The following is a 26,080-nucleotide window of genomic DNA, read 5'->3' as shown; positions in this document are numbered from 1 at the left end:
TACTGGTCTACAGATTATTTCTAAAACCAGATCTATTAATATTTTCCAACTGTCATGGTTAATATGTGTTCACATATTGCTGAAATAGTTCCTGCCAGTCATAGTTCATCAGTTCATTATAAGGTTCAAGAATCTTTCACTAAAAAAAAATCATTAACTTTCCTGACAGTATTTCCAGAAGTTTCACTTTTTCAAGAAAAGTAATAATTTTCAAAAGAATATTTTTGTGCAAAATGCTGACAATATAGCACTCCTGCCAATAAATCAAAGCTTTAGATTAATTCTTAGGTGAATTAATACAGAGAACATTGAAAAGAAAAGCTTCAAAAACAGAGAGCTGAAAATTGTAGAATTAGAAAGGTTGACTGTTCCATTACTAAGAGAGCTGACATGGCACTCTTGTAAAAACCAAACATTTCTTATTTTAAAAGTTTATTACAAGAATGGCATGGAAAAAAAAGTTTAAGATAAAGCTGACATTATTATTATTGAAACTAGAGTAATGTTCATAAAGTATAGCTTTAGTCTACAAGGTAAATTACTAATCTTAGCTATTGTTGCCCCCCAAATAGCCTCTTCCATGATGTACCCCCACCCACTCCCACCTAATTTAAATAGCTACTAGAAATCCTCACCTCCTTCACTTAGGGCCTGACCATGCCTGTGTTCATATTCTAATAGTCTAATAATAAATACATATTATTATTTGGAAGAATACATTTACACACATTACTGTGAAGAAATGTGGTAACCTGACTTATGGGAAGTGGAGAAAAATAGAATATCCATTTTACAAAAGCTTATGTAAAAGCCGAAGAATTTTTTTTTTCAAAATGAGGACTAATATTACAGGTAGTTCTTGTTTAGCAACTACAACTGGGACTGGCTTCTCCTCTTGCTATCCAGATTCCTTCCCACATCTTTGTCCTACCAAACTGGCTCCCCATAATTCATCCCAGATAATTCCCCATCCGCTCTCTGGTTATTCCACTGTTGCATCCAAGTCTCCACCCTCAATGAAGAAGAGAGCCCAGAAATGCTTCAATGTAAAGCACCATATTCAGTCTGCTTGAAATTTTAACTTTCTAAGAATATATCTGAGTTCACATAACTCTTTGAAAGAATAAAGATAAGTGTTTTACTTGAGTTTAGGAACAAAATAGGCAGGAAAGATCAAGTATTCATGTAAACAGGTGAAATACACAATGCTATATAGCTTACTCTCAGCAAACAAAAAACAAAATTCAGTTTTTCACCATAGGTATTAAATACACATACCTTAACAACAGGATTCAGCAGAATAACGCCTGATTTCTTTGTAATCACGTGTTTTGTTGTATAATGATATTCTATAAGCTGAGGAATGGTTGAAAACCCTGTTCCTTCAAATCTGTATTGATTCTATAGGAGAAAATTGATGAGGAAACGCAAAAGTTAAGCAACGGGACCTCTTTCCATGAATAAAATAATGTCTGACTTTTACCACTGTTTTATGCAACAAGTTGTCTTCTAAGAGCCTTTACAAAAGAATGCTGAGATGATTCACTAGACTGTAGTTATTTGTATAATATATAATGTATGGCTTGGCTTTCTAAACCATAGCTCAGCAGCTGGGAATAAGTGCGAATATAATCTAATAATTGCTTCTTTTAGTATCTTCATCCCTCTCTTAACCAGTGTTCAGATGCCAGTTTATTTAAGTTACAGATGCTTATTCTTGTTATATCCAATATGGAACCGTGGCTAATATATAGATTTACTAAATAAGACTGCAAATCTAATTCGAAACAAAAAGTTTATTTATAACTTGCTCTAGCAAGATTACCAAAACAGGATATATACAGCCAAACTGAACTAGTATGAAAATAGTTTAATTATATAAGCACTGCCATACCACAAAAATGAGCAGCAAATTATAAATTAATGGAACAGAACTTCAATTTTTGAGTAAATTGAATTAAATATTATATCTTATGAACAGAAAAGTGCTAAACTGTCCTCAGTGGCAATGTTCAGCATATGCCCTGAAATGCTTCCAGATTTAACAAAGAAAATATTTCACAACGGAATATATACCTTTGTCCTAAGCCATGGAATAAAAATTAGAATGGTACAGTAACTATTGTTGGACCTATTTTCTAATATTGTTTTTAAAAACAAGGCAAAATAAATCTCTCCTTTTGAAAGTATCTGAAATATATCTCGTTTATCCCTGAACTATTTCAACAGGATATAAATGGATATTTTTCATATATGGAATTCAGCAAAAAGAGAATATAATCATGGAAAAATAGCTAGTGAGCTTTTAAACAGTCTAATATCCCTCTGAAACACATAGTGATGAATCATAGGAAACGGGATGATCAAAGTAAATAGCGGGGCTTTTCTTCCCACTGAAATCAAAACTTGATCACTTTCATAAGTCTTGTTCTGCAATATTAAGTTATAAAAAACAACGTGGAGCTCAAACAGAAAAATATTATATATGTATAATTTGCTTTTCTGCAGTGATTCTGATCATATACAATTGTTTTTAACTGCTGTTGCCGTACAAATACTAACAATGGCTCACACAAATGCTGATGAAGTCTTTTGAGATAATGCCTGAGCACAGGTTTTAAAAAAGCTTCACTAGACACCCCAAATATAAGCTGATTATACAATAATCATTACACTATAAAACTTCAGATTGCTAAATATATCTTGTAGTATACTTCAGAGGTTTTCAAGCCACAGGAGATTAACAATCTTTATTTAGCCCTATTAATATCTGCTTTCATTGCAGAGCTAGAAAATGTTGAAAGGGAACATCTAGTCTTATTGCTTTAAAGATCACAACATTTAGAATAAGCCTGTCTCAATTTTTTAAAAATCATTTCAATTCTTCAATTCAAATAGGGAGAGGGTTTGTTGTTACTAGTCTTGGTAGTGTTGGTTTTTAAAATTATTTTTGTTATATTGAAATTTAAGAAAGATAAAAACAATGCAATACTAATAATATGATCAGAGTAAAAAAATATACATAGTTTGAGTAAAATGAACTAAAATTCAAAACAGAAAAGAAAAAAGAGAGATCTAGCATGTTGTTAAATCTTGACTGTATAGAAACATATTGCTCTAGCTTTTAATTTTTACCATATAAAGACATTTTACAAATCGATAGAGAACACAATAGTAGATCAAATTTACTCTTTAATATCTGGATTGCAGATTTCTTTCCAACTCGGAGGGATAATTCCCTTTGCCTAACCCCAAGCTCAATAGGGCCAGAGTTCATAATAAAAAGTCAATATTAACTTGTTAATAGTATGGTTCAGCATCATATTTACATTTTTAATTGCTATGGTTTCCTCCAGGATTAATACATGAAATCAAAACGTATCTAGTTATATGTCTAATTACAAGTCTTGTAATGCTGCTTTACAATTAGGAGTTACATTTGGAGGACTTCTGTAGCTTTGAAAGTATTTGAATAGCATTTGATTCAGACAGAGACTGTGGTATTCTTTAGAGGGTAGGTTTACATTTCCTTTTATACAATTTTCCAGAAGGTAAAACAACAATATGGTATTTCTTTATATGAATCCCGCCCCCACTTCCTACTTCCATAGTAGTTTGAAATTGTATCCTTATACCATATCACTACTATTTAACTTTTAAAAACAGGGAGATGTGATTTTGCACTTCTTGCTGTAATATTTTATTTGGCCCTTAATTTGAATTAAATACAATCATCTCCATATTTACAATCAGTAATGAAAATTAAAACCTTGTTTTTCCAGGAACAAAGTATAAACAAATAACTTCTTCCAATCTTTTAAAAAGTACGCTGTAGATTCTTAATTCTTTACCAGCTCTATTATCCTCTTCTAGTTGGTCTTTAAGAGCTTTAAAACATTATTTCCAAAAATATGTATCTATATATTTTTAGATATTCATACTGCACCTTTTTATCTTCACATGACAATCCCAAAAATAAATCCCCTCAGTATTTCCTCTTTCTCTGGAAGAAATAATTTTAACTACTCTTGCACTGATTTTTTCTTTTTTTCTGTTTAAACTATTATACTTTTTCCCATGGCCTACTATTTTTATGATGGGACAGATTTGTCTACGAAGCCAATATTAATACAATCCCATAATTTCATAAAATCTCCATCCATACTTTATTCAGCAAACATTATTTCCCACTCTTCATCTTTTTAATCTTTCCTGTTTAGTCTTTTATGAAATGTTTTTTTACCTCTGTGCAGTTTTTTGAATTTAAATGCTTGTTTGAGTGATTTATTTCCACTAACATGCTTGTGTAAAAATGTGAACTAATCGTTCCCCAAATTAGAAATACTTATTCCACAATTCAGTGAACCAATGGTGAATATACCTATTGTGTGTCTACTATAGTTTTATGAAAAGTTGGCTGGCCATATTAGGACATGCATGTATCTAAAATCAGCATTAAGGCGCAAAATGGAGCAACTTAGGTATCCTCCTACTGCATTCTCAAGATTTATTTTTTTAGGAGAAGGAGCTTGTTTGAATAATTAACTTCCCCCATCCTCCCTTTTACTAGTAGTATACCTCTGAACAACAGGCACAGCTTGTGCAAAACTCTGCAGTCTGGAAACAGAACATGCCAGTGTTCCTGAGAACATTCTGCTTTATATTTATTCTTTCATTCATTCCATTTATATAATGTGTAGTCAACTACAGGCTCATTGCAGTTTACAACACCAACAGTAAAACATTCATAATATATAATCAACAATTTAAAAGTCTACAGTAAAAATATAAACTCATAAAAACTTAGAACATAAAATATAAAGAAAGCAAACTCAACCAATTAACAGTAATACATATATCTGCTGCTACTACTACTACCACTACTGAAGATGGTGACAACAAAGAAACCAAATGCTGTCTAGAAGAGTTCCATTCTGAAGTAGTGAATACAAAAGTAGTGCCTCCTGGCTTCGGTTGCCCTCACTTTCTTTGGAAGGGGGGTACAATCAAGAGTTTCTTCTGGCATGAACATACTAGTTTGGTCAATTCAAATAGAAAGAGGTAGCCCTGGTAGTACCAAGGCACCAAACCACAAAGGCTTTACAGGCCAAAATCAGCACTTTGAATTCCATTCACAAAACCTACAGGCAACCACTCTAGAGCCTGAAGCACAGGTACTCTTGGAGGTAACACCCAGCAGTTACTGGGAAGTTGCATTTTGCACCAACTGCAGTTTCTGAATGGTCTTGAAAGGCAGCCTCTTGTAGAATGCATTGCAGTACTCTTATTGCACAGTGATGCTTTGCAATCGTAACATGTCAGTTTGCCTATTTTGGGGGTTCATCATCATTTTCAGAAAGTGCTACACAAGGTTCTAGACATGGAATTCAGGAATCATTGGAAGAACCACTTCTGGAAAAATAATGAACTACCTCCCCTCTGAAAAATTAGATCAGTGCATTTCAGGATAAAAATGGCAATCACACAATTCTAAAGATCTCTAATTAGAAATTAACAAGAGAGTAAAGAACATTCCTATGTCCAAGATTGTTCAAAGGTTGATAGATCTCTATTGAAAACTATCGAATTCTGAATCAAATGCACTGAATAGTACCTGTGGCTCTTACAGAAGTAGATAATGATTTCTTAGCTTTAAGAGGCAAGTATGTAACATAGTATACAAGTTGTGCATAATTATTTAGCTATCTAACTATAATTTAAATCTAATTATGTAGCTATTGAAAAGCAAGTACACTTCAATCACTTTAAAAAATCAGTGTCAAACTTACATCAGCATACTGAATGATAAAGTGTCTCCGTTGCCCATCTGAAAACACAGAAAGGACGTATTCACCAGGCTTCCCATGACTCTCTCGCACCAAAAAGTCTCCTTGCTGTTTTAATAGCTCTTGAGCTTCTATTCTTGGGATTGCACCATGATACCAATCTTGTTCTGCCAGTGGTTTTTCACTGGCTGATATTACATCAAAAAACTTAGGAAAAATATGAAAAAGAAAGATTAATATAATTCTAAATATGAGAGTCAATTTAGTGTAGTGATTAAAGATACTGGGCTAAAACTGGAAGACTGTGAGTGAGATCTAATCCTGCCTTAGGCATGAAACCAGCTGGGTGACTTTGGGTCAGTCACCTTTTGCAGCCCTAGAAAGTTGGCAATGGCAAACCCTTTCCAAAAATGTTTCAAGAAGACTGCATGGACTTGTCCAGGAAGTTCCCAGGAGTCAAGAAAGACTTGAAGGCACACACAAAAACTCTAAATATAGATTTTACTGTATGGATTATATTTTCATTTAAAATACAATAGGGGATAATGCATGATTTTGAGAGAGTTGTAAATGCATTTATTAATAGGGCTGTGCAAAATATTCAAAAGAGGAACTCCTCAGAATGTTAGCACAGGGAAACCTCCCTTCTCAAAGCACTGAAGCAAGCACATCCTTTGAAAGGTTGTCCCAGTCTGTCCTTGCCTATATGCACATGAATTACTGATTTGCTGGTAGTCCTGGATTATATACTTATGCTGTAGTGAGTATGGTGGTAAAAGGTACCTCCATGCACATGTGAGCTACATTCATTATCAGTTCTATGAGGTACACCCCACCCCCAATACATGTGAACTGCTGAAAGTTCCCTTGTAAGAAAACATTTGCAGCAACCTGAATTAGGTGACGTGGGAGGAATCAGACAGGAACCAGTAGCCCAGTAAACCACATTGTTTATATTCCTATATGGACATATCTCAAAGATAGTATAGCTAACATGCTGACCTAGTAGAAAGGAATAAAAAGAAGGGCACCCAGATGGGTTTATCAAAAACATTCCAACATCATGCTGTACTTTATTCTGCCTCTGCCTTTATCTTTGTCTTGTAGGCCAAAGGTATATAAACTGTGGTTCTGCTTTTGCTCAGGGATGCTCAGAAAACTGCCAAGGTTTTGCTGTGAGCCCAGTGTACACTGTTGTTGTTTGCATGCTTAATAAATTTACGTTGCATCTTCAAAGTGATTTGGTTCTTTAGGTGAGCCAGGTTTTGGTCACAACATGAGTTAATATTAAAATAAGCTGTCTGAGAACAAGCTGCTCCCATTCACATTTGTCTATAATATATCATATCTAGGTAAGTCAATTATTTAACAATAAGTGAGGAGATATGACAAATAAATGACTGAGAGCCAGTTTGGTATAGTGGTTAAGGTACCAGGCTAGAAAGCAGGAGACTGTGAATTCTAGTCCCGCCTTAGGCATGAAAGCCAGCTGGGTAACTTTGGGCCAGTCACCCTCTCTCAGCCCAACTCACCTCATAGGGTTGTTGTGGGGAAAACAGGAGAGGAAGGAGTGTTAGGAATGTTCACCACCTTGAGTTATTTATAAAAATAATAGAGACAGGATAAAAAAAAAACTAAAAAAAAATCTAAAGGCTGAGATTGGAAAATGATGGTGTAACCTATATCTGCATGATTTTTTTTTAACTGAAAACTATGATGAAACCACAGGTTTCATTAATTTAGAAGAGTTAACAGTCAAATAAGGCAGTGGTACAAACATGACAAACAGATCAATTACTAAAAGCACCAAATGGACCAATAAATGTGTATGGTATGACTTTTCTGATATCTCATCATCATGTTTGTTTTTAATGCTGTTTTAACCCAGGTGTACCTTTGCATTTTGATGCTTGCAATTAGGTTGAAAGCTTGACCCTAGGTAACTATAGACTCCTTTCCTGGGATAGACAATTTTTAAAATTATTATTATACCTGGACTTTGATGACTTCCTTGACCACAATAAAATCAATCAATTTACATAGGTTTAATCCAGACTATTAAATGAGTGAGCGTGCACCTATATGTTGGAAGTTCAAATGTCTGAATTCTTTAACAGTGAGTTTCATCTACTGCAGATTGCTAGAAATACCATTCTCAATATAGGAAGCATTATAAACATGAATCAAATCATCCTGCAGCAAATATCAGAAAATTATGCAGAAAAATAGTGAAAGCAAAATATTTTCTTAATAAAGACATAAGAATACATTACCTGCCCACTTACCGATGAAGAACCTAACACAGACTTTGGAGATCTTATCATTCCAGCAATGGAATGTCGAATAGTATCAAACCTGGAAACTTTATCTTTTTTATCCTAGGAAAGAAACAGAGGAAGAAATAGTCTAACAGAAAATAAACCAGAGATTCTTAGCAGATGAAACAGTCACTGCTAGATAAAATTTTGATTTTACCCAAATTAATCATCAAGCATGAATGAAGATGGCTTCCTTATCTCTGTTTTTATCTGATAACATTAGTACTTTTGAATAGTTTTGCACAAGAAAGGACAATACCTATTAAAAAATAAAATGTTTTTCATATTTTGTCAAAACATTCCCAATCTGTAATCCTGATTTTTTTTCTTTTTAAAAACTTAATGTATTTTATTAAATAAAACTACATATATTTTACTTTCATTTTTCTAATTATTTCTTCACCATTTTGCATCTTTCTGGGAAGTTATCCTTGCCACTTTTCCACCAGTGCCAAGGCAACAAGTTTAAATGGGAAAAACAACACATTTATAGAACTCTCCAAGAGGAGATGGTCTTTTTGTAGTATTCTGAAACTTGGTAGATTAAACTTGGGAGCAGAATACAAAGACTGAACAGTATACAGTAACTTATTCAGAAGAAAGAGGCCATTCAAAGGAGGAGCAGTGGAATTATATGTGAATGAAGTGCATGCCTTTATTGAGATCCAGGAATTTGAGCATAAGGTCCAAAAGAAAGCATTTGGTTGAGAATACAAGAAAGGGGAAAATTACAAAGATATTATTTGGAAGTGCTGTAGATTGCTAACCCAGACAGAAGATTGGATAATCCCCTCCTGCACCAGGGAAGAGAGGCATAGTAATAATGGGAGATTTCAGCTACTTGGAGATCTGCTGGAAAACTGGATAACTGAGCTGAAATTGTAAGAACCCTAAAATTCCCCAGGAGTCTTGCCTACTATTTCATTTTCCAGAAGGTTGAAGAAGAGACAAAGGGATTAGATCTCTCAGATCTATCCTAATCAATAGTGATGAGCTGTCTGAAGAAGTAAAGCAGGAGAAACTTTGTAAGGAAGTAACCACATCATTTTGAGGTTCATGATACTACACTAGAGTAGAAATAGGAGGCATGAAGTTGCAGTGGTTCTCCTCCTTTCTTCAGAGCTAGTTCCAGTCAATTTGGAGGGCGGGAAACAGACCTAGCTCTAGGCTTTTACTCTGTGTGGTGTCACAGGGCTCAACACTCTCCCCTCTATTTAACATCTACATGAAGCCACTGGGTAAAGTCATCCAGCAATATCAAGATAGGTATCATCAATATACTGATGATACCCTCCTATACATCTCAGCCTCATTGCTCTTAATGTTCTGTCTCAGGTTGTGGGGGGTCTACATGAGGAGAAATAGGCTCAGGCTTAACCCTAGCAAAACCAAGTGTCTCCGAGATTTTGAACCACCCAAGCCCCAGAGATTTTCCATCTCTAATTCTGGATGGGGCTGTGCTGCCCTAGTCAGAACTGATGCTCGATCCTGGGGTCCTCCTGGATTCATGGCTCTGGCTCAAGGAGCAAGTGGCAGTTAGGAGTGTCTGCACAAAACCACTCTGGATGCATATGGAAGCTTATGATTGAGCAAAGAGTTAGAAGGGACACATACAGGTAATATAAGATGGTGTAATTGCCAAGGAGATTTACCAGCAAGTAGCTAATATCTGCTGAAAGTAAGCTGAAAGGCTAAAACACAAAAGGAACATACTCACAAGAGAAGCTAAAAGAAAACACAAGTTTATGTTTAATTTCCAGTTTTCCCTAGAGTTAAGCAGTGACAAGTGTTAATCACTGTGCAAAAGGAATATGAATATATATGAGTTGTTTTGATTAGTACAAACATTGTGCATTGGGGAGGGCATTTTTCTCACATGAAATTTATTTTTTTAATGCTCATATTAACTAATAAAGATTCCAATTTTCTGACAGCCAATGATTGATAAAATGGCACCATCCAAAATTGAATCCCAAGGTGTGCAGAGGTACAAAAATACACTGACAACACTTCAGGAAACACAAGAGGGTTTGTTTGGTGTGACCAGAATACTGACTAAATCTTAGCAGATGGAAAACAGGCAAACAGAATGGTCTATTTGGAACACTTATCAAAACCACTTCAAACTAAAACAGTTGCTGCATATTTCATTTGCTCCTTCATTTTCAATACTCAGTTCCGAGCTGTAACAGTCTGTATATTTACATACACGTGGACAGGAATAGCACCTCTGCCTCCTCAAGCAAAAGTCCCTAAACCTTTACTGTCCCTAAATCTTTACTGTTGCAACTTCCCACAATCTATGGAAGAATCTGTCTGCTCGCTTCACAATCACTTTTAGTGGGGGGAAGGATGAGGAACCTCCTCCCTGCACCTTTCTCTTAAGAGGTGGTGAGTGGGATTTCTTGTCTCTTAGTTTGTTGCCATTCTATAATGGCGGAATGGTTGGGGTATGGGGTTGGCTAAAATTTCTAACAAAAATGAATCTACTAATTTAAGAAACGGATACAAGTTGTCTATTATGTACATTATGGTGCAAGAGCTAATTAAAAACTGAAGGGAACTGGAAAAAGGAAAGTACCATAAGTCCTGCTTCTTAACTCAAAACTAATCTTCCAGGATGAATATGAATACACACACACACACACACACACACACACACACATATATGTCAAGGCATATTTGATAAGAGCAGCTGGACAGTGTAGTGGTTAGAGTGCCACCCTTTGATACAGAAGACTGGGGTTTGAATCCCAGCTGGTACCTACCTTACCAGTAGGGTTCTTGGGAAAGACTCCTTAATGCTTCACCTGCCTACCTCGGATATGAGAGTGACATGAACTAAGAAAGTCGTGCTGGCTCAGATGTCGCCTGGATTAACAAGGTCCATGACAGATGTTGGAGAACCAGGACAATCTGATGATAAGTGGGCTACTGGAACAAACCATACATGGACGAGACAAGAAAACTTGGAATTGATGGAATGCTACTACAACATTAGACCTAATGAGAGGGGATATATGAAATATATAAGGAAACTATGGATGGACAGAAGACCTACATCCACACTAGCTGAGAAACAGCTAGTTACCCAACACTTCAAAATAGTGAAGAGGAAGCTGCTCTCACAACTTGAGATAAATCAACTACACATTACATTCCAGACTCAAGAAGACCTGGAAGAACAACTGGATGTGCAGCCAGCACCTGAAGCTGGAACATCACTGCCACCCCCTCCATTATAGAGCACAACAGCTAATATGAGGCATAAGATCATGGATAAACTAGCTACAGTCAACCCTCAAGACCGATTACCAAGGCTCAGTGGAGAAGTACCATCAGATAGTATGCTGGAAGATGCTAATAGAGCCCTCACAACAATCTTTACTACCCATAACTCAAACCAATGAACAGGTATATGTTACAGCCACTGTAATCCTGGAGATTCTTGGCTACATGTTCAATAAGAACAGCAGTACATATCCCACTGGAAAATGAGGTTGGAGACTAAGATCAAGGCAACTCAGAGAGAAGTTAGTCAGCTGGTGGAACTATAGAAGGGTCTGGAGATTAAAGATAAGACTCAGGTACTGAAAAAATACAAGGACCTGACTTCATCTGAAGCTCTAGAGATTGCTAAGGAGATACACTAGCAGAGGCCAAGAGGATAAATGCTCTGTTCTCCAAAGAACCATCCAAAGTATACTCCCAATTGCAGTGCAACAACACAATAACATCAGAGCCACCAACAGCAAAACCTGAACAGTACTGGAAGAACATATGGGAGAAAGAGAAGACACACAGCAGCAGGTTCCTACCCAGACTGGCTAACACAAGGAGGGACAGTGGCCTCCTCCCCTTTGAAAAACTCCCCTGAGAAGGAAGTCTTATCCTGATTAGTTTTCCCAGACTTTGCTGGATTCTACTCACTATCTACATTGGCAAGTTTAATTTTGATTAACTTCTTTCGAATCTTAACCTTTAGGACTGTTTTCTTACAGTTCACTACATGAGTGTTACTGCTTAAATAGTTGAAATGGCTCATCATCCAGACACACAGTTTGCAAAACCAACCCAAAACAGTCCAATAGATTGTTATTCTTGGTATCATCTCTTAAAAATTATATTCCCATATTAACTTTAATAGCAACTGAATAACTCTTTTGTGTCACCAGACACCGTCCATAAACAATGAATGTTTTCATATGCAGAGTCAAGTGTTGGGGCTATAGCTCACTAGTTCCTTCCATTCCCGATATGCAAAATGAGCCAAGAAATCACATCTCTTACCAATTTACATATTAGTGCATTCACCTCCATGACTTGCTATCTCAGTGTTCATCTGAATTCACCAAAGATCAATGCAAGCTGAGTTATAGTGGATAATTGATCAATATAGTAGAGATATTCTTTATTTGATATTTAAAGTAAACTTCAAGTGAAACATAAGAATCCAACATGAAAAAGAAAGTATCAGACACAAAGGAGATCAGATGCAAATTTAGTATCTGCACCAAAGTAAAATTGAGTTAGCCATTATAAAACATTTTAACTAGTATCTGATCACTTGCTATAAAAATTGTAAGAAATAAAATGTCCTGATCCCTTAAAACAGTCTTTAGAGAACAAAGCGTATCTTTTTGAAATTACAATCTGTCCAGTAATAAAACAGGCTACTCAGAGTCCCCTGGCAGGTTGATTTTATATCAGTGGATTAAATGGCCACTTAAAAAAAAAACAAAAAACAAAAACCTGAACACTACATTAACATGGATACACTGTCTAATTTTGCTTCTAGGTCTGCCAGGAGTTAGGATGATCAGCATATTTCATACACCTCAGTAATGACAAGATAAAGGGCCTTTTTCAGATAAATGAGTTATGGGGATCAGCAGCAGCTAAATGAGTGCTTCTCATGTCACTGAGGGGGAAAGGGACTAGAATGTGTGCATTCTGATGATTTTCCCCCAACTAGTTCAAATAGTGCATTAATTTTATGTTCACTAACATTCTATTTCTTAACTGTCCTCCGCAGAACAAACAACTATAATAATATTCTTAACCCTTGTATTTTGCCTGGATTCCTTTAATATATACATTTATTGCCTTTTAAGATATTAATATTTATCTACTTCAGTATTTTTCAAAACCAGAAAACAAAGATGTTGACAAGGGAAGAAATGTTATTAGACTTTTGCTAAATTTAAGATGGACAGCAACAGCGGCTGTCAAATGAATGAAATAGATTGTTTTCTTATGTGAGCAAGCATATCAGTTAGAACAAGCCAGAAAACAGGGCAATATATCTCAATCTTCTGACCTAAAAATTCTCTAGAAGACGGGAGACTATATTCTTACAGCACTTGCCATCTGCTTTTGAACACCCATCGCATCAATACATTTGATATTTATGCATGTATATTATATGCAATACATATTATTTGAGATATTTGAAATAGTTAACTTCATTTAATGTAGTAATAAAGACATAGGTGAGCCACGTAATTGGCCTAGGACAGTAGAAGACAGCTTTACATACAGCCTAATGAAAGCCTCATGAGCATCAGAAAAGACAGTGAAATATACTGTAAGTCAAAGAGCACAGGTGGAATTAGAACATCGTTCAAAAGCGCATTTTTCAGGTGTTTATGAAACTTTGTACAAGGCGTAAATAAAAAAATTATCAAAGGAAATATACAAAACTAAGCAATTTATATGAAACAGAGCTGCCTTGAATCACCAAACATTGGTAATGGCAATTATTATGATTCTCTGATAAAACATGTTTTGCTTTACCTTTCCAGAAAATATATACACACCCATATCTATAGACTCATTTTGCAGTGGATTCTTATGAAAACAGTCAGGAGTCAGTACTTAAAACTAACTCCGACAAGTAATATATAAAATAGAAGGTACGTAAAAATAGTGTGCTGTCTAAACCAATAAGTTAACTTAGCAGGCACAAGTTTACACATTAGGAGAAAACTAGCTTGGGATATGTGCATAAATTTATGCAATCCTTCTAAACATCCAAGATGAGGAATGAACCAGAATTCAGTTTGCTTTTAATAAATACTGGGTTATTACATGTAAATCAGGAACTGCAGCTTAAGCAAACCACAGTTTGGAAGTTATCAGCCTAGCACACAAAACAGCAAGAACGTAGAGGAGTGTGGAAGAAGGTATTCAGTATCTGTTAGGTAAACACCAACTTAGCCTGAAAGGCAAGATGGAGTCAGAAAGAAACTCAAGATTGCCCTGCCTTGATTCTCTTTGATGTAAAAAAATAGGGAAATAGAATTTCTCCCAGGCTTTCCAAATTCTGTTGTTATAACCTGGAGCAATAGAATTCTAGTAGTCCTTGTGACATCTTTTTCCTGTCCTTCTACCTTGAAGGGCTGAAAAGAAGTTTTACTCCAGCAGTACAGAAGATGGGTGTAGGGGAAAGAGATGAAGGAAATGGTCGAAAAACTTTTGTACAGGCACAATCCTGCTCATGCACATTCCTCAACTCTTAACTAGCTTGTGAAGAAAAATTTCTAGCTTCCTGAAGATTTGAAATGAAGACAGGTTGTATATAACAGTCAAACTAGGTTATAAAACAAGGCATATATGAATCACAACATTCTTCTTGACTTTTAACATAGCATTTGCTCATACATTTTTCCTCACAGGGAAGGAACAAGTTAGGAAACATATCGTATTAATTTACTTCCTAGCACCAACTCAGCTTCCTTCCTAGATTAATGGCTGAAGGGACATCAAGCCAGAGAACAATCTGTGTGTGTATCGGAATGGTGGGGGGGGGGGGGGCAGAACACTTTACTAACCTTCTGGTGTACACCAGAGATTTATTCAATAGTTCTTTGGATATGTGGGCAGTGGATTTAGTGGAGGAGGAAAACAGATTTAAATTGGAGGTGCTTCCTAAAGTAGGAGAGGCAATTGTTGAACTGAAGAGTAAACAGAATATTATCTAATTAATCCTTTAACTTGGGAGATTCTACATCAGTATCATTAGCTTACATGGATTAAGAAGTTATCTTCCTCTTGCCAAGAGAAAGGGGAGAGTTGTAAAAGGAATCACTGCCTGACAATGTAGCAGATTGCAAGAAAGAGAACATAAACTTCAAAGGAAGTTTGGGCTTAACTCAAGTAATCTCAGAATTCCCAAAATAGGGAGATTAATTTCCATCCCTCCAACCACACTTGTGCCAGCTCTAAATAATTGTCTTTAACTCTAAACTACCTATTTCATACCAATATTAGGAAAAAGCAAAACAGTTTTTCAAGAAGTTTCCAGATGGCACTCATTCTCACACTTGACTGAGTCACGAAAAATATTCAGGATGCTGAGAAGATAACGTTCCTGAAAACCAACTGTTAACTTATTAAAAACAGCAGCTTTGAAAGAGAATGCTTGCCAAATATGCAAAAAATCTAATACCCAATAAAAAAGGCCTTGAAATTGATTTATAATAATGCATCATATTGCAGGAAAAAGTTTTCAGCTTATATAGTAAAACTGGGCAATCAAAACAGTTATATTTGTGGACAGAGTGGATAGTAAATAAGTGGGGCCCACCCTAACACTCCAAGTTCCACCCAAACAAAATACTATAAGCTGAAGGGTCAATTAATTTCATGTAAACATCCTGCTTGCCTTTTAGTTTTTCTTTTTCAACACATACTTCTTTTGTGAACCTGCTGTTTTTCAGTCCTCTAATTTTTTAAATTAAATAAAAAATTGAATAAAAGCATTTTTGAGCTTTTGCTATCTCATATGCCACAGTGATTAAAGAAAAAATAGATCATCATTATAAGTCATGAATAACTCTGCATTTTGATATATACATAATAAAATACTGAACAAAATTTGGCATTTTCTTTAATATTTCTTAAAATATTTTGCCCAAGATAGCATTACATAACTAATAAATTACAGAAGGCTTAGGCATTTTGAACAATTGCTACACAGCAACTGTTCATAAATCCTGTTTCACATTAGACAGTGAAACTATTCCAAGTTAATCAAAACAAAAGAATTATATAAAATGAAATTATGATAAGGCCCAATAGGTTTCAAATTTAGGCAATTCTTTTTTCATATATGTGCATGTGATTGAGACCAAATTTAATCTGTCTTTTATTTTACATTCTTTGTCTTCTAACTATAAAATATATTTAAATAATAGATTTCTCAGATATTTTTCCAGAAACCTAAATGACTATGCAGAGCAAACGGGGAGCCAGTTTGTTTACTGAAGGAAATGGAGTCCTCCTTTCCAGTATCACCTTTGCATAGATGTTATGGAAGAAATTGATAGCCTAATCTCAAAAGAAATGTATCTGCTACAAAGGCAGTAACTCATTACAATTCTGGGCACACCACATAAACTGCATCATTTAAGTTTAAATTAAGTATTAGAGCTTTTGAACCTAGAGGTACTTTTGAAATGTTCTATGTTATCAGTGCTCTAACAAAATAGTTCCATGAAATACCTGCACATTCATAAAATGATTGCTATAGTGGTACAAAAGTTCAATCTATCAGAAATTAAATGGATAAGATTGCATCATATGACCTCTTCTACAATTTTAGCTCATCTTTGCCTCCTGCCCTCCCCTCGACTGGACTGAAGTGATCTTATTTTCTAAGAACATCTAAGGATTCTGTGAGTTCCAGGGACATTCTTATAAATATCAATTCACACTATTCTTTTCTTTGACAACTATTATATCATTATTTAAGTCAGAAACCGACAACAACCACAACAAAGTCAGAAATCAACAAAAAACATTGAGAAAGAGCAGGGTGGTTTAAAATGTAAAAGAACTCTTCTCAGGGATTTCCAGGACTGTTAATTAGGCCACAAACGGAGAAAATGCAGGATTGCACAATGACGAAAACATATGCTTGTACCCAAACATCCACTAGCTACCTTGATATAACAAAGTACTGTATATTCTGAGTATTTGAGCCCTGAGATTCAAGAAATTTCAAATAAAAATTTCAGCCCTTTCAATAATTTTTGCATACAATTTCTTACTTCAGCTCCATACAAAATGTAAAAAAGAAATGGATTAGAAATATCGGTATGGCTTTAATCATGATACACATTAAAAGGCAGAATTTGCTTGATCTAACTAAGACTCAAGACTACAGTCTGTAATGGATGGAGATATATAGAACTTGGTTCATATAACAAATCAAATTAAGACTATTTTAATTTTGCTCCAAAATTATGGTATAATCGACCATAGTAAAGGATTACTGTAGTGCAAAAAAATCTTCAACTCAGAAAGCTAAAAAATCTATGCAAGGCTCCTAAAAATGCGAACTGCTAGTTGTTTACCTACAAACTAGCTCATTTAACATCATAGCATGAAATTTAACATCAACTTGCCTTCCCAGTTTCTAAACCCAATTAACCTAATAGTTCAATCCTGATAAATTGTAAAAACAAGGATTTATAGTTAATTAGTTTACATTTTTATTTAAATGGCACTGCTAATTTGCCAACACTTCCCAAAGCGTTTCACAGTTCACAGTTTCTCAGTTTAATCTCATATATGATAGAGCACAAACACGCTTTAAACTACAAAGTTGACTGAATATATCATATATGCTACAATGCTACAAATATATCAATTCATCTACAATATAGCAGATGAATTATTGAAATGAATATCTACAAATAGGTGAGTTGGCATCAAAAGCTCACCCTAAGGTTACTGTAGAAAGGAAAAGAATAATAAAATTAAACAAGATAGATGTTCTCTTACTTGGAAATTCAATCTGGATTTTGCCTAACAAAGATACTATGGTCATTTCTCCACTAGCCCTGTAGAGTTGGGGTTAAGAAAGAAGTGCAAAGGGAATTTTATCGCATACACATTTGTCTTTTTAACAGAGTCCCCTGTGGAACCTTAAGAATCAAGAAGACAAAACACACGATGCTACAGAGTATACACCTGGTGTACTGCAGTATATTGTCCAAGCTGGCCAGGAAAAATATGACTTTTAAGTCCAACACACTTGGAGAACACCAACAGGTATAAACACTACTATAAGTTTTCACATGACAGAGCTCATTTAGACTGCCATTTCGTCATGAATACAATAAAATAGGTTTTAGAACATAATCATTTATACCACATTATATTTATCCAACTTTATGGAACAGATTCATACAGCTATCTCTCTAGTTTTTCTTTCAATACAATAGTCATGCAACAGAACTTCCCATTTCTTTTTTTTTTTCTTTCTCCCAATCCTTCAAAATATCCCCTGATGAGTTGTTCGAATCTTTGGAACAGATATTGGGGAAGTTCAGGGGGCTCCAATTTTGCCAGCCGTGTTCATTCAACTGGTGGATACCATCACTAGGTCTAACACAGGTATGATACATAAATAAGCAAAACATGTCATTTTTAACCTTATTTATTTACACACATACACACACAATATGCATGAGTGACATGTGTCAGTCTGATTTTATACTATCTGTAATTTATTGAATAGAGACAATACTTTCAAAATTGAATGTGAATGGTACAAAATCTATTGATCAAGTTCTAAAAAAATATTTTCAATTTGAAAAACCATATAGCTAAGTAGAGACTTCGCAAACTTTGTGCTTCCAATTTACCTAGCATTATACCCTCTACCAAAAATTAATATCAAAAGATACAAAAATATCTTACCTCAATAAAAAAGAACTCTGACTGAATTTACCCTGATCAGCTTGTGGTATAATGGAGGAGAAATTTCACTTTTAAGCAATTAAGCTCTTACATGAAGTATATTAAAGAATAAATCTTATCCTTTCATAAAATGAAACAGAAATATGCAGCTTTAACAGATTAAAACAAGATAGATATTTCTGGTAGATAGCCAACAGAATGTATCAATGCACACTTAATCAACAGGTATATGACAAGTATTTTCAAAGTATATATGTGTAATGTTTTGTTATGCTGTGATTTCATAGTCCCAAGTGTAGTATCTTAAAACTGCAAGCCATGCTGAAATGAGAAACCTAAGAATGCAGGTACTAATACTTATGTATTGTGATGTTATAACAGTAGGATACTTTATGAAATATTCAAATACTGGGCATTATAATTGCAAATCCTAAAATGGGAAACAAATTTAATTTGGGATTTTTAATCTATTTTTAATTTGGGATTTTTAATTCATTTCATCATGAATAGTCTTACATTTTCTGCATCAACCAGATTTTTCTAGACAGTAACAATATTTTTCAGCTTCAGATGCAAGCCCATAAAATGGAATAATGAATTATTTCCTATCTCCACTATTAGTCTATTTTCATCTATCTGAAAACTATTCTTAAAATCTGTTCTTCAGGCATCAGCGGCAGTACCTGCTACTATGATCATGTTAGAATTATATGTATTACATGCATCCATATGATTATTTCTGATACACTAATTTCCTTACAGTAGACACCATAGGAACTAGGATGACACATCATGCTTGACCATAATATAGTTTGTATAGTATTGGCTCTGTACAATCTATGAACCTAATCACTGTAGATGGCAACTACGCTTTATGACTCAGTGTCTTGTATGGATCCAGCTTTCTGGCTTATTCAACTAACCATGAATAACTATGGCTTTCTCTGGCCATTATTCTTTCCCTGAAAGGGAGAAAAATACCAGAACATACTTATTTAAAAATGTTCTGAGTTGATGATGTTATGCAAATATGTTAATTAACTTCAGTTCCAAAGCAAACCCAGTAGCAACTGAAATATCTAAGCAGATGATAAAAATGAAACCAAGAAACCACTTTATAAATCTACGTAAAAAATTATTTTACCATTCCGCATTATTGTGAGGACTATAATGGGCAAGGTTAGAAGTAAAGGGCCCAAAAGCAAACTGTTTGGTCTGTTAAAGTAACAATACCAAACTGTCAACCTCTCCACCCACCAAAACAAAACAACAACAACAACAAAAAACAGGAGGAATTTTAAAGGAATATTTTCCTTTAAAAAATAAACTCTTACCTTAACTTTTGTGGATGCTGTATGTGAAGAAGGTGGCAGGGATTTAGAAGTAACTGAAGAAACCATAGGTTCAACCTTTTCACATGTAGTACACAGTCCAGGATCTGGCTTGTCACGTAATGCTGGGCCTTTTTTGTTAGATTTTTGGGCCATAATGAATACCAGTACTGAGCCAGAAATATATGACTTGTCAGTATGCTAAATAGATTGACCCAAAAATGAAACAATATCTAGTTGTAGGATAACAATCTAGAATACTAAAAACAATTTTGTTCAATTCTAGAATTAGCTGGCATACTATCTTCAACCCAGAATGTCTTCGATCCCATAGGCTGGCAAGCTGGGTTACTCTGTGTTATATAACGAGAAGTTGCAAGGTGTCATATTTATTTTTTCTATAGGCCCTCTACAAGACCTCTTACCAGAAAAGTTAGCAACTATTTACTTCCATTCTTATTCATAAGTAAACTCTTTGACAGTACTCAAGGTACCACTGAAATGATTCCATTTTGCTAAGCCAGCAAGCAACCACTGAGCAGCTGTTTCAGCCTCAACTCTTTAGCTTCCAATTACTGAACTGACAGAACACCCCAGAAGCTGACAGTTTCCCTGTGTCACTTTGAATATGAGAATTCTGCTGATGAGAATGCTTAGAACGCTTGCATGCATTCTGCTGCGATGAATAATTCTGTAGTGTCACAGCATACTCTAAAGAAAACAGCTTAAGGAATCATATTAATCAGCACAGTTATGGACAAAGTAACATGTAGCATTAAGTAACTGTGCTAATTGTATTGAGAAATAGCAGGTGAAACCATGTCTTGATAGACCATGGCAGTGTTGTCCAAACTTGGCCACTTTAAGATGAGGGGACTTCAACTCCCAGAATTCTCCAGCCAGCATGGCTGCCTGGGGAATTCTGGGAATTGAAGTCCACTCATCTTAAAGTGGCCAAGTTTGGACAACACTGGACCATGGAATTAATCTGCAGCAATGCCAGTTCCAAATTCAGTAAGCTGTTATCAATGGCCCCTCCTTCTCACTGGCCATTTCCTTACCTCTACCTTTAAGCCCAACTCCAATTTATCAAGGATAAAGCAAGCTGAGATTACTGCTCCTCTTACTGCTTACTCATTTGGAAAGGGCACTGAACAGCAGCACCAGGAGGCTTCACAGAATAGCAAGAAGAATCCTACTAAACAGAAGATATCTTGAGAGAATACTTTCAGCCCTGCTTGGTAGACCAGACCAGGAAATCAACTCCAAAGGAAAGCTAAAACTATTACTGAGATTGGCTATAATAACAGAATCTTGCAACCTCTTCTTCCTTCTTATATTCCAGTGTTTGCCTGAGCCACTTCCAAATGTTATCATTCTAGATTAAAAAAATGCTTCAGCCCCTTTTGCCTAGATAACAAAGCCTGCATATCTCTGTTAAGGTCATCTTCCTTACACTCTACAACTATATTGACAAACCATCATGTCCTAATGGGATCTGCTCAAGAGTTCTGAAAGAACTCAAATGTGAAATTACTGACCTCATAGGAAAAATATGAAACCTGTCCCTCCTATCAGGCTCAGTGCCAGAGGATTGGAAGGAAGCCAATGTTACACAGGTTTTTAAAAGGGACTCAGAGGGGATCTGTGAAATTATACCCTGGTCTGTTTAATGTCTGTTCAAGGCAAAGTGGAATAAATTATCATCAAGAAAAATAAGAGAATTCATTGAGGGCAGATTTAACAAGGGCTATCTGTTTTGAAGACTCAATGCAATATATCTCCAAATGCCAATCCTAGGAGAATAATCGTGGGAAAAGAGTATGTCTCCATCTCCTGCTTGTGAGTGTAGTAGAAGCATCTGGCTAGCCACTGTGAGAAACACAGTGCAGGACTGAGATGGGCTTTGGCCTGATCCACTCATGTTCTTAAAACTCTGAGCCCTGTTTCATATTTGGTGATGCCAATGTAGACACAAAGAATATGAAGATCCAGTAATTTTCTCCAAAACTGAAATTACACACTGATCCACTGAAGTTGAACTGAAGTTGAAATATTTGTCTGAATACTTATGCAACAGGTGCCATTCATATATTTCAGCGTTACAACTGCACCAAGTAAATCATGAAAATAGCACCTCAAGGATAGAAGGACTCAATTATTTATGGTGATTTATATTATGAAAAAAAAGTTTTAAATCAAGTTTTGAAATTAATATATTCCTTGAATTGGTGTATTTGGTGTGTTTGGTTGTTTTCACAAATGAAACATAGTACTTGCAAATAATACCGGTAGTCCTCACTTAACAATGGTAACTGGGATCGGCAACAATATTGCTAAGTGACACAATTGTAAAGCACAGTCATGTGACCACCCTGACTTACAATGGCAGTTGCCGCAGTTCCAATTGCCATCGTTAGGCAAATCCTGCACAGTTGCAGTGTCCCATGGTCATGTGACTTCCATTTGCAACCTCCTGCCAGCTTCCCCATTGACTTTGCTTGTCAGAAGACTGCAGTGAAGGTCGCAAATGACGATCACATGTTTGCAAGATGCTGTGACTGTTGTAATTGCAAGCCGGTTGCCAAACACCTCAATCACAATCACATGACCGCAGGGATGCTGTGACAGCTGCAATTACAGTGGTACCTCGGGTCACGAACGCTTCTGTTCACGACCAATTTGGGTCACGAACAGCACCGTTCGCAAAATTTTGCTTCTGTTCGCGAACTCCGCATCGAGTGACGAACAGGATCCGCGGCCATTTTCCCTGCTGACATACGTGGTCGTGGCTTCCTGTAGGGAGGGGGACTCTCCCTCCAAACAATAACCGCCTCACCACCCGCCTTCCTGTCCTCCACGCCTCAAGCAAGTTTAGTGTTCTCTCTCTTTGTACTGTACTGTACTGTACTTTGTGTCATATTTTTGTGGTTTAAAAAAAATACATATGGTTCAGAATGGATTAACCGTATTTACATTGAACCTTATGGGAAAATTTGATTTGGGTCGCGACCAAAATCGGTTGGTGACCAAATTCGTAGGGGTCAGAACGGATTAACCGTATTTACATTGAACCTTATGGGAAAATTTGATTTGGGTCGCAACCAATTCGGGTTGCGACCAGAGTCGCGGAATGAATTAAGTTCGTGACCTGAGGTACCATTGTACAAGGAATGGTTGTAAGTCCCCTTGTTCAGCACCATCACCTTGAACAGTCGCTGAATGAGTGGCCACTGAATAAGGACTGCCTGTAGAACCCTTATGCAACTGAGTACAATCATGCAGCCCACATACATTTTTCACTGCACTGTAATGCCTACTTTGATACAAAAAAAAAAAGATTTCATTTTGGCACTCAACATATACGTGCAAATATGCTAAGCTCCATCACACATTTAAAAGTTGACACTACAATCCTATGTACATTGGTTTGGAAGCAAATGCTGTTGAACAAACCGAGATTTAATTCTGTGTAAACATGCACAGAATCTGTGTGTAATCATTCAGAAGCTCTCAGGAGCAAGGGCTGTTGGTTGAGGTTTTATAATCCACTAGGAAGGAATATCCATGTTGCTTGGCAGAAATAAAATTAAGCATTTAAAATAAATCTATATTGATTTCATTTATCATGAAATGTCATGATTCACGAACATAAAGTCTCACTGCAGCATAGTGAGACAGCACTATGAGTAGAACCTGCTGCTGTCATCCAACATTAAGACTTCATTCAGAAAAGCTGTATATGAATAAAAGTTAATTTTAAAATATAAGAGAGGTTTTATTAAAAAGCCCCTAATAAGGAATAAAATAGGAAAAAGTGTGTATTGGGGTGAGCTATGTTAAAGTACTTGAATAGTAGAATACATAATTTACAAAAAATATGCAGAAAACTGTAATATAGCAATTGTAATTCTTCCAGTTTTTCCCTTTGTGTGAAATGATTGCTGGGAAGTTAAAATGGAATAATAGGTGAAACTATGCAGAATCAACAAGGACTGAATTTGCATATGCCTAGTCACAAATATACATAATCTCATAATTAAATATAATTCAGTGCTGAGGAGTTGGAGAGTATAATGTAAGTACACAAAATCTCCTTTATGAGTTCAGTGGGGATTCTGATGAGACATAAAATAGCCTAAACTGTATGTTAGTATCTGTGCGATATAAATGTTCTGCTCTTCAATGCTGATAAAATACCTATATCCTGCATTTTACCCTGAATTAAACCAAGTATCACAAAGAACTATCTGAGAAAAGCAGAGAACGTTTCCCAACATTGTGTGATGGACTCTTAGCCTCAAGGTGCAGCAGGTTAAGACCCAAAGGCTGTATCCTACAGAAATTTCATCCCCCTGACCAGATGCTCCATCTGACAATCTGACAATGTTGAATGCACTTGGGCGATCACAATAGTTCCGGGTGGTTTCCTGAATGCTGTTAAAGAGTTTCCCATTTTGTCTGTTGGCAATACTGTACTGTTGAAGCTCTGGCTGATTTATGGAATAAGGAGAAAGCTTGTTGCACTATTCCTCCAAAGTACTATTGATCTTTAAAGCACTAAGCAGCTTAAGACCTGACTTTCTGTAGGACCACCTCTCTTTATACAAATCCATCTGGCTATTAAGTTCTGCAAGAGAATCCCTTCTAAAGATATCCTCCTGTGAAAGACTTGCCTATCTGGCAAAAGAGTATTCTCTTTGTTGCTCCCAGGTGATCAGATGTTCTCCCTCTGGAGAAGTTTGTCCTATACTTTCAGTATTTGGAAAGTCTGTAAAGAGGCATCTAGTTTATCACATTTTCACTTGTTAATTGACTTTAGCATAAGTAGTATCTGCTACAATTTTCAATCTTTTGCATTTTAAAAGATCTTATTAACTGCCCTGCTTTTCTGAACAAAAGGAAAGGTACAGATCAAATAAACGTTAAAATATCTTTCAAACTAACACACGGCCTTTTGAACATAATAGCAATGGGAGGGGATGGAGTCTTGAACTTTCTCCCAGCCCCCGCCCCCAACTACAACTCCTTGGAAAATCTATTGCATTTGTGATAACTTTTTCCTGTATGCATTATTGGCCAAATATAACTGTAATCTTCATAACAAGCACCAGTAAAGTTAATTTTGAAATAAAGCACCAACTCAAAAAGCAATGTCATGGGAAATTCTGTAGCACATCAACTGTCACATCTGCACACTTGCTGGACATAGGAACCAAAGCAGAGATTATGTCGGGGGCAGGGGGGAGATCAGCATTCTTCACATTTTCCCTTTGTCCTGATTGATCATAAACTGAAGGAAAAAGCAGAGTAGTTTGGAGCTTATTTGGGAGTATGCCAGAAAACAGAGCCTCGGATCCTTACTGAGCCAGTTTCTCTGACATCCCTCTAGAATACTTAGGTTTCAATCCCCATTGTTGTGAGAATACAGCTAGTTGTGGGGCTTTCCACCGCTGCACAGTTCTCTACCAGAAGAGGAACAGTTCTACCACATTCTATTGCCTCTCATTCACTAACCCAGAAAACATTGAATTGCTTCTGTCATAAGCTCTGAAGGTTTATAGGACAGTGTTCTGTGTTGACTGAAAAGCAGGCAGATGTGGTATCAGGACAATTGAAGGTGATTATGTGATATCATAGCCAAGCTGTGCCATTTATAATTTGGTCACATAATTGTGGTTTAATACAAAAGCAAGGAGAGGGTAGATTGTGATGCACTGGCAGAATTCAGAAGATTAGTGAGGATTTGGATTGGCCTCTACTGGTAGAATTCAAAAGATTAGTAAAGATTTCTAATTCTTAATTACTGAACAGTTGGAAAAAAGCAGAAGTCCTTTTTTCTTTTCAGTCGAAATAGGGCTACTAAAATGAAGAAAATGCAAGTTGGTCTGCAGATAAGATTTATGCACAAAGCAATCTTGTGCAGGGTCCAATT

The 26,080-nt window shown here is 36.0% G+C and overlaps 1 protein-coding gene across 4 annotated transcripts in view; it reads right to left on the bottom strand.

Moving 5' to 3' along the window:
• The window catches only part of FER (FER tyrosine kinase), a 213,106-nt gene that overhangs the window by 118,789 nt on the left and 68,237 nt on the right, over positions 1-26,080 (bottom strand). For 3 of the 4 annotated variants that reach the window (XM_088129770.1, XM_088129773.1, XM_088129771.1), the window contains exons 11-13: positions 8,060-8,164; positions 5,790-5,993; positions 1,279-1,401 (exon numbers count right to left, since the gene is read on the bottom strand). In XM_088129770.1, the coding sequence (XP_087985896.1) occupies positions 1,279-1,401; positions 5,790-5,993; positions 8,060-8,164 (432 nt within the window). The remainder of the gene's footprint in view (positions 1-1,278; positions 1,402-5,789; positions 5,994-8,059; positions 8,165-26,080) is intronic. The other variant, XM_088129772.1, reaches the window with a different exon arrangement.

The sequence above is a fragment of the Python bivittatus genome, unplaced genomic scaffold, assembly GCF_059951505.1.
Source record: "Python bivittatus isolate LINGU-HERP-01145 unplaced genomic scaffold, Pbiv_v1 ctg000850_np1212, whole genome shotgun sequence".
Lineage (NCBI taxonomy): Eukaryota > Metazoa > Chordata > Lepidosauria > Squamata > Pythonidae > Python > Python bivittatus.
This window is presented reverse-complemented; position numbering and strand designations above follow the sequence as displayed.